This window comes from Apostichopus japonicus, chromosome 7, assembly GCF_037975245.1.
Source record: "Apostichopus japonicus isolate 1M-3 chromosome 7, ASM3797524v1, whole genome shotgun sequence".
In the NCBI taxonomy this organism is placed as follows: Eukaryota; Metazoa; Echinodermata; class Holothuroidea; order Aspidochirotida; family Stichopodidae; genus Apostichopus; species Apostichopus japonicus.
The window spans coordinates 25,899,260-25,915,248 of NC_092567.1; the positions used below are offsets into that span (position 1 = coordinate 25,899,260).

General features: G+C 40.1%; 2 protein-coding genes across 5 annotated transcripts in view; both read left to right on the forward strand.

Annotated features, from left to right (window-relative positions):
- LOC139969901 (uncharacterized) overlaps window positions 1-8,350 on the forward strand; it is a 90,162-nt gene extending 81,812 nt beyond the window's left edge. Inside the window, exons 1-3 of one of the 3 annotated variants that reach the window (XM_071975283.1) lie at window positions 828-900; window positions 4,843-4,965; window positions 6,447-8,350. In XM_071975283.1, coding sequence (XP_071831384.1) covers window positions 4,875-4,965; window positions 6,447-7,498 — 1,143 coding nt within the window. In that variant the 5' untranslated portion in view covers window positions 828-900; window positions 4,843-4,874 and the 3' untranslated portion in view covers window positions 7,499-8,350. Of the gene's footprint in view, window positions 1-827; window positions 901-4,842; window positions 4,966-6,446 lie in introns of those variants that run through there. The other 2 variants (XM_071975285.1, XM_071975282.1) reach the window with 2 other exon arrangements.
- A 5,175-nt stretch (window positions 8,351-13,525) lies between these two features.
- LOC139969913 (uncharacterized) overlaps window positions 13,526-15,989 on the forward strand; it is a 28,361-nt gene continuing 25,897 nt past the window's right edge. Inside the window, exon 1 of one of the 2 annotated variants that reach the window (XM_071975315.1) lies at window positions 13,526-13,819. The gene's annotated coding sequence lies outside the window, so the exon portion shown is untranslated. The remainder of the gene's footprint in view (window positions 13,820-15,989) is intronic. The other variant, XM_071975314.1, reaches the window with a different exon arrangement.

Genomic DNA, 15,989 nt, shown 5'->3' on the forward strand with positions numbered 1-15,989 from the left:
TCTGCCGGGTTTGTTCGGGTCGGTGTTGTCAGGAGGGTTTTGAGAAAGAGGCCAAAACTTGATCTAGATTAGCTGGAGAGGTAACCTGAAGACACCTACTGGAAAATGTTCGGTAAAGTCACAGGTATCATGAATGGCCACTGTCAGACATTTTAAGTGGTGGGTTGTGAACGCCAGACCTATGTAACTGGCACCCCAAAACTGAGCTAGATTAGCTGGAGGGGTAACCTGATGAAACCTACTGGAACATGTTCGGCCAAATCCCAGGTATCATGAATGACCCCTGCCAGACATTTTAAACTGGTTGGTTGTGTCTGCCAGACACCCCAAACCCACAATTGAGCTAGATTAGCTGGAGAGGTAACCTGACGAAACCTACTGGAAAATGTTCGGCCAAGTCACAGGTATCATGAATGGCCACTGCCAGACATTTTAAGTGGTGGGTTGTGTCTGCCAGACACCCCAAAACACCCCAATCCCCACAATAGAGCTAGATCAGCTGGAGGGGTAACTTGACGAAACCTACTGGAAAATGTTCGGCCAAGTCCCAGGTATCATGAATGGCCACTGCCAGACATTTCAAGGGGTGGGTTGTGTCTGCCAGACACCCCAAAGCACACCACCTCCAAAATTGAGCTAGATTAGTTGGTGAGGTAACCTGACGAAACCTTCTAGAAAATGTTTGGCCAATGGTCACTGCCAGACATTTTCAGTGGCCGTGTCTTTCAGTCACCCAAGCAAAAAGAACTAATAGTAAAAAATAAAATAATAAGCTCCATCAGTTCGTCGGTTAACCTACCAGAATTATATTCAGCATAACTCAAGAAAATCATTACTGTTAGTACGGAACATGCATCTGTGCCACAATGTCAGGAGAAAACGTCAGAAATATCAAGGCAGGTAAAATACGAGAATGTCATAAATAAATATGAGCATGTCAATAATAAGTTCAGTGTTCTAATGTTCAATGAGAAGTAATATAAACATGTTATTACTCAAAATCAGCATGTGAAGAATAAAATCGATATCTTTGCAACAGGTTGAGAAACAATTGAGTCATTAGTTTTAAGCCCTATAGACGTTAATGGGCGGTGATATTCGTTACACAATTTCAGAACTTATATTAACATGTTTAAATATGATCAGCGTGTTACAATTTAAAATCAGCATGTCACTGTTGACATTGATATGTTAATTACATATGGTCCCGACAAATGACGTAAGGTCCCGAGTTCGAGTCACCCCAAGATTAATGTATGTCGTCCAGTTACAGAGTTGTTGACAATTGACAATTCATAATCATGGACGTTAAGCTATGAATCTAAGAGACTGACTTCAGTCAGCTTGCGGCTTTGATAAGCCAATGGTGGCTTCTTCGTGAGTTCCTGCTTGTAGGAGGATCTAAAATACATACATACAATTACATCAAAATACCATTTATGTCAAAAAACAATATCAGCATTTTAGACCTTGTGGATATCAGCATGTCACACAACTTTCTACGTGCTATTCGAACATTATAACCTGCTGATATTTTTCCTGCTTAATTGATGTACTGGTATTTTCTCGTGACATTGTGAAACATATGGTGTTTCATACGTAACCATAATTTCTAGACTACAATTACAGTAGGAACAAGCAGGCCTATAATGCCCACCACTGAACTACATGTATGTGGTTGTAGACCAAACTATATACTTGCAAATAGAAACCGCCTCAAGTAGGAACACAACAAAGGATCTGTCGGAAAAATGACCTCGGTAAATAGCTGTGTCATTTCCTCAGATCGTATAAATAATGTAAAGGCTACTTAGCCTAACGCTGGTTTCGAGTTGCTGTGGCTTGCTGTATACTCGACACAGACTTGTCAACTCTTCACTATACTATTGACAGGCGCGTATCCAGGATTTTCAAACCCGGGGGGCGCGAATTACTATCTAAGCGGAGCGCCACCATCGGTTGGCGCGCAGCGTACAAGAAAATTTCTTATTTTGATACCCCCCAGATCACCGGAAACGGCACTTCTCGGGCTTGAAATGACCAACCAGATGTACACTTTTTGCCTGAGAACCAAGTATTTCCTAATAGTTTTTTTTTTTCCATCCATAACCTTTTTGAAGATTGTCAACCCGGCACACATCATGTTCGACCTGATCGCATCTCCTGTGGGTCTTTGCTTTTGTAGGTGATTCTACGTCACGGCCAACAATACCCGTCAGCCCCACTTTTCAAGGTTTTATGCCCCATATTTGTTCCGAATTTGAAAATTCACATTTCTCGTGAATAAACTCACTTGAAAACATACCCATAATGTTGTACAAAATTTCATCCATAGACAACCAATATAGAAAAACTTCCTTGAACCCCTAACAGACTGGTCAAAATTGCACGAGTAGAGGGAAGTGTGATGCAGAATGTTGGTCAGAAATTGTCGAAAATTCCGACACAGTTAATTTATTGGTGTAGAAATATTAAAACCTGTTATAACGGCTATTATAATACTTGGTTGAAGGAAATGAAAAAATAGCAGATATTTCCTTCAACCGAACACTATACACATAGGCGTAGGAGACGCGGCGGAAGTGGCGGAGCTATAGGGGTATTGGTCAGGAGGAGCGAGAATGGTCTGTAGGGGCGCTTTCAACACTATCTAAGCGGAGCGCCACCACTGGTTGGCGCGTAGCGTACAGAAATTTTTTGAGTAAAGATACTCCCTAGATCGCCGGAAATGACCTTTTCCGGGCCTGGCTAATTTGCAGATAAACGAAGAATAAATAGGTCACAGTGTCATCTCCAAATTACACCAACAAAATGTGAGAAATGTCAATAAGTAGATGAGAGCGCAATAAAAAAGTCAATAATCTAGAATAAGTAAAAAGTGGTAAAGAGCTGAAAAACGCGCCAGCAGTCCATTTGAGTCCGTCAGGGGGGGGGGGCATGCGCCCCCTGACCGTATAGACGCTCCGCCACTGCGCGGCGGGGGTGCAGCCCCTAATTCGCTATTACTAATGTAAAAGAGAGTTTTGACATAATTGGACCTCCATGCTTTTTATACATCTACATGAGACATGTCGTTGTTTACATTAGCATCCCGCGGTATACTGCGCAATTTGAACGGACCGTACGGTACATGATGGCATGCGATGTATTAACCGATGCTTGCTTATATGATATTGACATTAACACGTTGAACGCGCGCGAAGCGCGCGGAAATTTTGGGTTAATTTTTTAGGCAAGTCGGACAGTTTTGAGGCTTTTCATCCTGGAACGCCATTTTCATGCTCACTGATATGATGTGATATCTGCTGTTTGCGTCACAAATTCGAACAGGCGCGTAGCGAGGAATTTGCCAAGGGAGGGCGAAGCCTGTAGGCAAATTATCTCAGCGTAGCGCCACCACAGGTTGGCGCGAAGCGTACAAGAAAATTTTGGCCGAAAATGCCTCCCAGATCGCTGGAAATGGCACTACACAGGACCATTTGTTAGCGCGAAGCGTACAAGCAAATTTTGGCCGAAAATGTCTCCCAGATCGCTGGAAATGACACTTCCCAGGCCTTGTAAGTTGCATCTAAGCACTTTCTTTTTTGAAATTACTTAGCGATATCATTTAAAACAATGCTGAATGGGGGGGGGGGCGGGCGGTCGCCCCCATCCCAAAAATCGTCATGTTCCCCAACGACACGATCGAGTTCGAGACCAGCCACAGTTGGTTTGTTAGCACAATTCTACACACGCGTTATGATAGACCATATATAGTATATATATAGATCATTAGTGAGAGAGGAAAATGGAAACGTCAAAAAATGGAGTTGTCGGTGTAAGGGGTAGGGTGAGTCAAACTTTTACGAAATCATTGATCCGTCACTGGCTACCCTTCAGCGCTGTAATGATGTCACTGTTCCTCTTTCTCTTCCCGGTGTCTTCGCGTTTTTCTTTTACTCCCTCTTTTTCTCCTTTTTCTCTCTTTCTTCTTTTTCTTTTCTCTTCCTTCCTCTCCTCCTCTTCTTTTTTCCCCTCTTTTTTCCTTTTTTCTTCTTTTTTTTTTCTCTCCTCTTTTTCTTACCCGGGGGGCGCGCGCCCCCAACGCCCCCCCCTGGATACGCACCTGATTGACACTGAGTCTTAACTATAGACTGTTGGTAGGAATAATAAGCCTGTTTATAGCTTAACTTCCTGTTAGCATGCACTGTTAATCTAAGATAATGGAAAGTCAATGTGTAAAATACATGGTTGTGTAGGCCTACATAGGACGAACAGAACACTGTAACCGCTTTAATTCAAGGATTTTTTTATCCAAAAGTCAAGAAAAATGTCATATTAAATTCCCAATTCATTGAACTCTATATTCTAAACATAGAAAAAAGTTGGGGGCTTGTTGTAAGTTTCAAATGTCATTTCCTCTCAACCTGTTAATCAGATATATTTGGTAAAGTGTTGTTTCTGGTTATGTATCATTTATATCTACAAAGTTGTTGTTTGCACCTACACATGTTTCAAACGTTAATTTAGGAGTTATTGTGTTTACTAGGTTTTACAGACACTGCGGCCTCTGTTGACATCAAATACACTTTCTTTCACAGAACAACTGGATTTTTCATTTCTAATACTGCCTCAAATGAATCCACAAACCAAGCAAGAGTTCCACCCAAATTGAAGTCTACAACAAGCGTTTTTATTTTTAAATGTATTACACTGAATCCAATATTCTATACAAACAATAAGGTGTTTGTACTCACTAAGGTGAATCCATATAAGAAGTGTGGACTTTATCCAACTTTTATTCATGTATTTATATTTAATGATTCCTTTTTTGTAATGGATATATTTACATTTATATTTCAGTTGTGGAAGTAATAACAGACTGATAAAAAGCGATGGCAACAAACTCGCTGGATGATGAACGACTTCAGATAAAGCAGCATCACGAGAAGATAGGTTGCCATGGAAACATCCGAGAATACAAAGGTATCAAGTAACTAAAAAAATATACTGAACCTGACGATAAAATTAACGCATACGAGAACCATTGACCCCTGTGGCTAGAACCATTGACCCTGGTGGCTAGAACCATTGACCCCTGTGGCTAGAACCATTGACCCTGGTGGCTAGAACCATTGACCCTGGTGGCTAGAACCATTGACCTCTGTGGCTATGACCATTGACCATGTGGCTACAACCATTGATCCTGGTGGCTAGAACCATTGACTCTGGTGGCTAGAACCATTGACTCTGGTGGCTAGAACCATTTGCCCTGGTGGCTACAACCATTGATCCTGGTGGCTAGAGCCATTGACTCTGGTGGCTAGAACCATTGACTCTGGTGGCTAGAACCATTGGTCCTGTGGCTAGAACCATTGACCCTGGTGGCTACAACCATTGGCCCTGGTGGCTAGAACCATTGGCCCTGGTGGCTAGAACCATTGGCCCTGGTGGGGAGAACTATGACCCTTGTGGGGAGAACCATGACTCGAACCATTGACCTTTGTGGCTAGAACCATTGACCCCTGTGGCTAGATCCATTGACCCCTGTGGCTGGAACCATTGACCCTGGTGGCTGGAACCATTGACCCCTGTGGCCTGTGTTTTTCTTAGTAACTTGGCGATCTTTCTATAGCGACTTAAATTTCATAACATTACTTTTTACAGTCATGATAAATTTTTCAGGCTAAGTGTATTCTGTACCACATACTCCAGTATTTGAATATAAATTATATTTTGCAACCAGACGGCACCTACTAATTACATTTCTCTCAATTTATCAATAGCAAAAGGGTACTTTCTTTCCTCACAAAACTGGAACTTTTTTAGAGAAGGGAGGTGGGGGAAAGTGGGGAGGGACTTCTCATTTATGAAAAGCACGTTAAGACTGCGGGAGGGGTAGGGAAGGGAAGGCCCACTTCTGGGGAACTCAAGTCCCATTAAGTCAAGAATCGGACTTCCCTCGTCCTCGGTTGTACTGGGCTGGGACTTAACTCAGACTCGGACCAAGTGGACTCAAACTCGGCTCGGACTCGGAATAAATGGACTCATAGTCGGTTCTCGTGATTAGTGGACCCGTCTATTCTGGTTAAAGAAGCCTGTTATGTCTATTAACATCTTTGTCTGTTTTAGCTTTCAATAGTTAGCAAATACCAGTCGAAACCTAACTTTATCAAAGAAAAAGAAACGAAAGTGGAGAAAGACAAAAAAAAAAGGTTTATAAGAAATAATGAGCATATGTTATGCATAAGTTAGCATCTACGTTTATTAAAGATGATGCTTGGTTCTTTATCTCTCATGTTATTCAATAGGAACATACAATTATGAAGAAATCTCCTTGGCTGTTTATATAGTTCTTTCATGGTTCTCCAAAGAAGTACACAATCATACAGAAGTCCTGTTAGTTGTTATTTTTTGGCGGTACTGATTTAATAATGAAAATTAATCCCATTTCACTTTGTTCATAGATCGTGATGGAAACGTGAAGGGATATTTCTGTTCTCATTGTAAGGAGGAATGGCTTGCACATACGGAGAACAGGAACCGACTTGAAATCGATGAATTTCAACACGTTGCACACCATATCGTACCGTCCTTCTGTTGTATGCAGGTTTCTGACACGGGTAACTATATCCAGTGGAAGAATATAAACGAAACGACTGGAGGGTTGAAACCAGGAGATCACGTGTCATGGTTGCGACCAATTATGGGATACTGGCACCATGCCATCGTTGAGGAAGTCACAGATGATTCTATTGAAGTGATAGAGTGGTCAAGAAGCATTCACAGAAATACCAGAAAGAAATGGGATCTATGTGGAAACTGTTGTTACAGTCCGATGTACAAAGCTTATTATCACAAAGAAGTAGAACAACTAAATCCTCCTGAAGTGGTTTTGATGAGAGCTAGAGCCCGCTTAGAAGACACTGGATATGGTCCATTCTCCGATAATTGTGAACATTTCGCAACTTATTGTAAAACAGGTCTGCATCGCTGTAATCAGCTCCACCAACTGAAGATAACACTGCGTGCGTGGATCCGTAGGATTGTTTTAAGTGTCTTACATATGGCAATCGTCGTTTCATTCTCGGAAACGATAGAGATGGTTGCAGGCAACAACAAGCATTGGCTCGGCGCCATATTATTGGTCGTTTCCGAGATTTTGTACCAGATTTTCGTGGTAGGTGTGATTTATTGCCGTGATTCTCGTAGGGAGAGATTTCGTATGGATGGAGACCCGAGAATGTCGCGCGCATGTAAATGCGCGTCACTGAAGGCTGCGTTACAGTCTGCTCTGTTTGTGAGTTTTGCCATAGCCGCGAATGTCGCTTTGCTGGAAGCCTTGAATGAAAAGTACGGACCATGGTCAGATGCAAAGATAGCAGGTGCAGAGATTGGGCTCGGCGTTGCTGGAGGAATGGTCGGTAACATTGTAGGGTTCTTCCTCTTTGCATTCATTCCTTATCCTTGTTGTAGAAACGAAATACCAGTTTCAGGAGAAGTAGCCGTTGTTACTTGAAATGCAAAAGGTATCATTTTCGCATTCACTGTGTAGGCGGTTTGTGTATATACATATATGGGAGATAATCACCTCCATATGTACTTATAGCTTACCCTGCTATGGATATATCATGGCTTTTACACTGTTTACTGGAAATTAATTTACATTAATGTTACATACGGAGCATATAAGCTGCAGGACATATCCACTGAGAAATCAATAACACGTGTCTAGATTTCGTCAAAGATTGGATTCAATATATTTATTTTTGATAGGTGGTTCTATATCGCCCATTTGACGTGTTGTACATGGAGCACTCATGTACTTATTCTCAATTATCAATTAGAACCAATAATGAAATTCTTGGCACCCACGTTGTCCGGAGAGGAGAGCTACATTTATGAATCTTTTAAGAAAAGAATTCTTAAATCCGTTACATTTTTTTTAGCTTCTACATTAATTTTATATTAATCCATCTACGAAGGAACTGCTGTCAGATGTGTGTTTCAGCCAGTATTATATCCATTCTTTCACGAAGGAGACGGATAAAGTCGTTCGAAGTGATGGCAACACCTTGCCAGCTTATTATTTTTGTTATTAAATTTAATAACATTGGACTTCTGTCATACCATTTAAAAGCCCGGAGGAGAGAAACTCGTATTCACATCATCTGGAATAAGACTTCACAACCTTTATGCGTGGGACTAAGAAATCATCGACGCTAACTTTCTGTCAGGAGAGAGGAATTCTTTTAACTGTTTAACTAATTAGTTTAACTAAACATTTAAAATAGTTTGACTTCTGTTATCTGCTTGTTATAAATCATTTTATTTACGTTAATTTCAATGGATAGATTGATCAATTACTTGATACTTTTGCTGTTAATATCATAAATGTTTCACTCTTTATATGACCGAAGAAAAAGAGTATCATTTTCTTCTTCTTGCGTTATGACATCAGGATGAAATTTGTGAATACTGAGTATGTGTTACACACCAAGGTTGTACATCTTCCAGTGTAAGATGTCATGTTGCCCACGGTATTCATATAAAGGTACTTTATAGTGCTAAAAGCACTAAAAAGATAAGCAAAAAAAAAAAATAGCACACTTTTCAAATTTTTGTTTTTAAGTTTGGGAACATGTTTGTTTTTATTCATAACTTTGTGACAATATTTTGTTCACAAGTTTCCAAGAAGAAGTAACCTAGACAGCACAAAGCAACAACAAAAAACTTAAATTATGGTTATGCCTAATAATCAAATGTACTCCTTGTGGCTTCATTTAACAGTCTCTTTAAATATCCCTGGTCTTAGTCGTTTAACCCTTCAAGGGAACTCAGTGTGTCTCACCCCCTCATTCCCCCCTCCCCCACTCCACCACACTCACATACCAAATCGTGGCAAAACAAATCCAACAGTTAGAAATCTGCTGGTAATTATTCTTAATGTTGAAAATTCTGTCAACTTGCGACAAATCGGAAAGGAAATAAACAAATTAAGTCATGGGTTTCAAACTTAACTTGTTACTTCTGATAGACAATGGGCCGAAGGTGAAAAAAAGCCTCTAGGTTTTAAGTTTCGTGGTACATATTTTGTGTATAAGATAAAACCTTCACAAATTGTTAGGCCAAAGTGATTCAAACAAGAAAAAAATGTTTCCATGGTTTCCATATCTAAATTTTGAAAAAATGCAATAACGAAAATCATAGAAAATAATTACAATGTGCCTTAAAATAGTATGTTACGGTAAACTTCAGCTTACTGCAGTGCTTTATATTTCAAATTATGTATAGCTAATGTATTAATGGTAAGTACATAATTTATGCAGGATGCTAATATACCACCAGGGGTCATGGGGGCCGGAGACTTGCCCCATCCCAAATTTTTGTCTCTATAAGCCACAAAATGACCAAACTCTATGTGAACTCTTTTAGCATAATTAGATCAACATGCATTGACAGATACTCTAAATTGATATGTATGACACGGCGCCCGTGTGATGTGTACCATTTAGAGCCTGGGGCACCCCTCCCCCCATGTAGGTCACCGAAAATGTTTGTTTCATATTTTGGGGAAATATTTTATATAAAAAAAAGATACACAAAAAGACGACACTGGTGTGTTGAAAGTGTTAGAAGTTGAGCCATAAAACCCAAGCAAGCTGTAAAGCTGAATCGTAAAGACAAAATTTACACTGACTGACCAAAGTAAAATATGGATCTCGCTAACCACTATTCAAATATCGGTGAGAGTAAAACCCTAACCACTGACCCTAAAGTCCATGTAAACATACGGTGGTTTTTCCAAAGTGTTCCATAACTGAATAACAAATGTCATTCCAAACCCGAGTGTTAAAGCTCCACCAACTCACACCGGATTAGTCTGCCTCTAGTGTGCACCCCCGCCCCCCCCCCCCCCCGATCCTTTTCTCGATCCATATTTCTCTCTTAAAATTTATTCTCAGCTCTACGGCCCAGTATAATATAGATGGTGTATCACCTACCCTACTCTTCACTTTCACTAAAATGTGTAAATTGCAATAGATTTGCACAACCAAAAACTATAGTCGCAAAATATATGGCGTACTGGCATTTATTCTAACCTCTGCATTTACAAGCATTGCACATACATGTACATGAAACACGTCATGAAAGTCATCGCAATGTAAGAATATTCCAAATCAGGGGCGTATCCAGGATTTTCCAATAGGGGGGCGCCAGGCATGAATGATCGCCGTCCTGGGGGATGGGTCTAAGGGGAGGGGTGTACAATTTTTGCTTTCAAAGAAGGGCTGAAATGCAAAATGGTGTCATATGCATGGGCAGCGATCCGTACTTCCGAGTGGGGGGGGGGGATATGACCTTGTTGACTATCTAAGCGCAGCGCCACCATGAGTTGGCGCGAAGCGTACAAGAAAATTTTGGGATTAACAAACCCTCTAGATGGCCGGAAACGGCGCTTCCCGAGGTTTCCAAGCGGCATATACCCAACTTTAAAATAGGGATGTCATGTCCGAAATATCTCATAATCAGGATCCAAAATACTTTTTTTTTTTAATTTCGGGTGTTATTTTGGGAAAATTGCCCCTGTCAATCTAGTTTCAGGCGCAACGTTAGAATGTTCGAGAGCTCTGTTATATTATTCGATGAAGAAAATGGCCTCATGCAGGCTATTATAGGCCTATACACATGCAATACACAATTACACATAGTTACATTCCTAGGTACCGATTGCTAGGGCATCCAGGTGAAACGTGTATTAAGCATTACCCTGGTTACATGAGATTCTCAGCTGTTCGAGGGAACATGTACGTGTGTAGGCCTACTATAGGGCCTTTATGAATACTATGAGGGTGCATATATGTACTATATCAATACCGTGGGCGCAATAATACATTTTGTTGTTATAGGGCCAATGAAGCCTACAGTCAACTATTTTTGCTTTATAAAGACGCTTTATTTGAAAAGATCGCACTGCGTTTATGGTAGGCGAGAAATGAAGCTAAAAAAGAGCCGTACATTAACGAAGATGCATAAATGTAGGCATGAAAATATTCTTATCCCTGGCATTTGGTGGGGGGGGGGGATATGGTGCATTACATCCCCTCCACCCATTTTCATGGGGGGATATATCCCCCCTCCACCCAGGATCGCCGCCCATGGCCATATGTGATCCATTTTTCGACCTTAATAATAGGCAACATTTCCAGTAAATATGGACACAAAATGCACAATTTAGTATGGCTGGCATGTCATTTAGTGTTTATAGTGATAATACAAACACAATTACCATCTGTTTCTAAAACTATTATGCCGCCGAACTTCGCCAGAACCTTTTTTTGGCAAACAAAAAATAAAGCATACGGGAGGGGGGGGGGTGAGCGATCACCGACATCTCACATAAAGGTCGTCATCAATTTTTTTTTTTTTTTTTTTTTGCTAAACTTTTTTTTTTTTGGTGACGGCCAATAGGGGGGCGCGCGCCTGTTGCGCCCCCCCCCCTGGATACGCCCCTGCAAATAACATTTAAACATATATGATTAGCCTAGACCCTAGGCATATAACGTTTGCAAAACAACATTTAAAAAGTAAACTTTAATAATGATGGAAAATAAATCATAATTCTCTTCTGAATGCAAAAATGGTTAGGCTGTCATATTAGTACAGTGATGAATTTGAACAGGTGTGCAAATTTAGGACGGTTGATGATAGGCCTAACGTTACAGCCTAGGCCTAACAATACATATGTCAAAACAATTGGCCGTGGCACTCTAAAAGGATTAATGCGGATCCCTGCCAGTGTTGCCTAAAATAACGTATCCTAGCTTAAGGCTAGGACTGTTATGTTTTAAACTTCTTCCTTTTAGTTTTAACGTTACTGTTGAATATTCATATAGCCACTGCATAGGTTAGCCTAACCTAGGCTTTTGTTATTTCAGTACAATAATTTAATTTCGCAGAACTAGATCATACATATTTACAACTGTATATTTATTACCCTGATTCTTGCCAAATCAAGCCGAACATAAGCCGAATCACTAAGCTTAGGATTTTCGAGTCTTTATTAAAGAGTATTTTATTGTACACTTGCGAACTGTGGGGCACAACGAAGGATATTGATTGCAAAATTGACACTCTTCAAAGGAGACTACTTCGTAATATTCTCATTAGATGGACCAATAAAAATTGGTTATCAACAAACGATAAGCTCTACTTGAAACCAACCACACACCTTGTTCATCCATAGTCGCACATATAAGATTGAGATTTTTCGGTCATGTAGCAAGACTCCAGGAGGACGCTCCAGCAAAGGTTGCTTTAAGAGAAGCATGGAGACATACTGATAAACCCGTAGGAAGGCCCGTGACTACCTTGCTTGCAAAATAAAGTCGCAATTTAAGGACGTTTCATTACAAATTTCGAGAAAGAAATAAACCTTGCGCAAGATCGTGATACGTGGCGGAGGTTAATCACTGAGCATGTCGGACAGACGAGTCTCAACTTACTACTACTTGCCAAATCAATTGCTGTGGAACTAGAACTAACTTTTTATTGTCTGAGACTGCAGTTTCTTCTTAAATCGCTCTGTCCTAGACACGTTTGTGAATTTTTGGTATCATTGACGGTGAAATCCATCATGTGAGGGGGGTTTCAACGTGAATACGTCGTCAATGTCACAATCGTTAGGTCTAGGCCTCAAAAATTTAGGTCTGCAAATGAGCAATTGTTTGCAATTTCCCCATGCTCTGTCTCGTGATTTTTCCAAAATCTTACACACCCTATGAATTTACCACAAGGTTTGGGAGAAGTGTTGTAAATTGTCACTTTCAACTGCTGTCGAAAAGTGCATCAACACACACATTTTTCGAGTGTTTGCTGGTGTACCCATGATCAATATACACTAGGCTAAGCCTAGACTAAATTATAGCACTGTAAAGTCCCAAGTTATCAATTGGTTATCAACGATGAGCTCTACAACGAAACCAAACAAACACCTTGGTCATCCATAGTCGCACATCAAAGATTGAGATTTTTCGGTCATGTAGCAAGACTCCAGGAGGACGCTCCAGCAAAGGTTTTTCTTCAAATTTAGATACATGAAACATGGAAACATTTTTTATTATGAATAATGTTTATTTTTCTCATGCTTTAGTGAAGATTTTATGTTATGCACAAATCGGGACTACGAAACAACACGATAGTTACTCGATCCATAGTCTATGATATTATTGTCGAAATAAGGTAAAATTTCTAGCTGTTAAACTTTTGGCCCAACTCCAAACGCCTGCTGTAGAAAGAAACCTCCTACAGTCAAAAATGGGTATTTCTAACATAAACATTCATATCAATTCACTAGAGGAAGTCAGTTGATATAACATCCCCTTACATTCTGCAAATTTAGCTATCAAATCCATCATTTGGAATTCAGCCAACTAAATCCCACCTCCTCTTGCCGATCATTCAGAATCCTCCAACTACGTCCCTGAGCATGGGTTGTTTACGAGCGATCTCCTTTGTAATGTTAATTTCGCGGTCCAAAGTGATTGTGGTTCAATTTGCTTATTGTGTACCGCAACATTAAGTTCACACATCGCGTGACCTTTCGATGAGCCCGGATAACATACATATGATAAATGTGGTGTTGGCTTTCGCATTTATATCGAGCAGACTTCTTGTATGTTACATACACAGTGCGAAGGTAAGACAGAATACCACTCCCAATATGGCTGTCATCGATGTCGGTATGTAAAGGGATCAGATTCACTACGTACCTTTGAGAAGTCAACCAGGCAGACATTTTAGTGTAAAACGACGAGTCGCGTTTTCTTTTTTTGTTGAGGTAAGTTATCCATGACTACAGAATTAGGCTACATTATTTGTGCATGTATGGTGAAGTGGGGGAGGGGGCAAGTTGGGTGCAGATTGGGGAGGGGCTTAGGAAGTTAAAATTGAGTTGAAGGGAGCCTGGGAACAAAGTATAACGACCGTTTCTCACAAGTAAAGATGCCTTTATTCAGCTTGTGTGGATATTAGGTAACTGTATAGGCTACCAGGCCTGACAAGAGTGGGACAAGGAAAAGGGAGTACATCCGTGTGTCACTGACCCCCACCCCCCCCCCCCCCTTCTCCCCACTCTAATTAATCGCCTTGGTCTCTGTAGCGTTTCACAGGACTCTCCATTACTCTTGATACGGGTTGTTAATGTAAGAATCTCCATGCAAGGCGCACCGTGAGAACTAATCGTTTTACATATTTCTTTATCAGCTACCGTGGTTCGATGTTTGCAAACGAACATAATCTTACAGTACTTAGTATGGTTAGAGAAATGGTGTCAAGTGGCTGTGCGACGTTGCTGTAACTTATAGTTATTAGTAAACGACGGCAAGGGTTATTACGCTCACTTTGTCACTGTCGACATTAATGATGTTAAACTAAAATACCATGTATGTCAGAGACAATATCATCATATTAGACCTTGTGGATATCAGCATGTCACACAACTTTATACGTACTATTCGAACATTATAACATGCTGATATGTTTCCTGCTTAATTGATATACTGGTATTTTCTCGTGACATTGTGAAACATATGGTGTTCCGTACGTAACCACAGTTTCTAGACTTAAGATAGGAACAAACAGGCCTATAAATGCCTAACACTGAACTACATGTATGTGGTGGTAGACCAAACTATACACTTGCAAATAGAAACCGCCACAAGTAGGAACATATATAAATGTATATATATACAAAATAAAGATATAATGAAAGTCGTACCGTATTGTAAGCTAAATAAGTTCATTACTTCATTCAATTGCTGCACACAAGTCAAAGCATTGAATTGTACATCGTCCGTCTTTCAACATGTTAACTGGTCAAAAATAACACAAACCTCGGGAAAAATAAGTACAATCATTGAACAATGACCTACCGGATCGGATGCAGTCACACAATTGTTCTTGTCTTGTCTAAAGATGGCATAAAGTCTTTGAATAGAAATTTGTGTGATAGTTGTATGCATAGACGTCGGAGACGGGACTGGGGCTGCAGCCCCCATAAAGTAGTAAATTCTGGAAAAAAAATTGCAATTGTTTGGCAGTATATTACTAAGGTTAAGTAGATTAGGCTCAGACCAAAACCGCCACAATTTGTAAAAAAGGTCGCTTATTTCAATGATTAGAAGACCCACATTAAGAAGTTGATACCGGCACATCCCGGCAAGACAGAAGTTCTGAAAATGGTACAACCTTATATTTTCAGTGTTGACTCTGAGGTTTTTCAGAATATCTGCATTTACTTCATCTATCGAGCAACGTATTCACCCTAAGATGAGACTGTTATACTGATCTGAATAATATTTAAGTAAATTTTTTTTTTTGTATGTTTCTCATATGGCCTTAGGCTTGCAGATAATACTGTGGAAACATTGAATAATGTAGCCGCTAAAAACATGTTTCGGTCCACATTTTCAAGAAACTGATCTAGGTTGGTAGGAGTGTTGTATAGAATCAAATCACATTGTGAAATTTCTAAAATGTGTTCGCACTTCATTCTTTCTGCTCACAAAGATCAAATTGCACTTTCTCATTGAAATATTAGATATTTTCCGTTCATTTTGCATTTTGTTCATGTATTATTTTGTAGATAACTTTTTAATGCATTATATACAACCCATGGTCCTTGTTTTTCCAAAAGATTTGGATCGAGAAATTGTCCGGCCCAAAGAGCCACAAACTCAGGTTCAATCTGGTTTATCCTACCCAGTAAACATTATTAATAACCAGTGCTGTACAGAAGCGAAAAATAGAAGCCATTGATTTCTAAATGAAAAAAGGGTAGGCGCCAGCTTTTACAACTGGTCTGATAACCATTATCAGTGTTGCAATTCAAACTTTAAAAAGGTGAAAAGTAGACCGTTATGAAATCAAATATTCGTGATGTCGTAATCCGCTATCGAACATAAACCAACCACTAACCAGTGATTTACTGTGATGCTGAAACGTGTGTC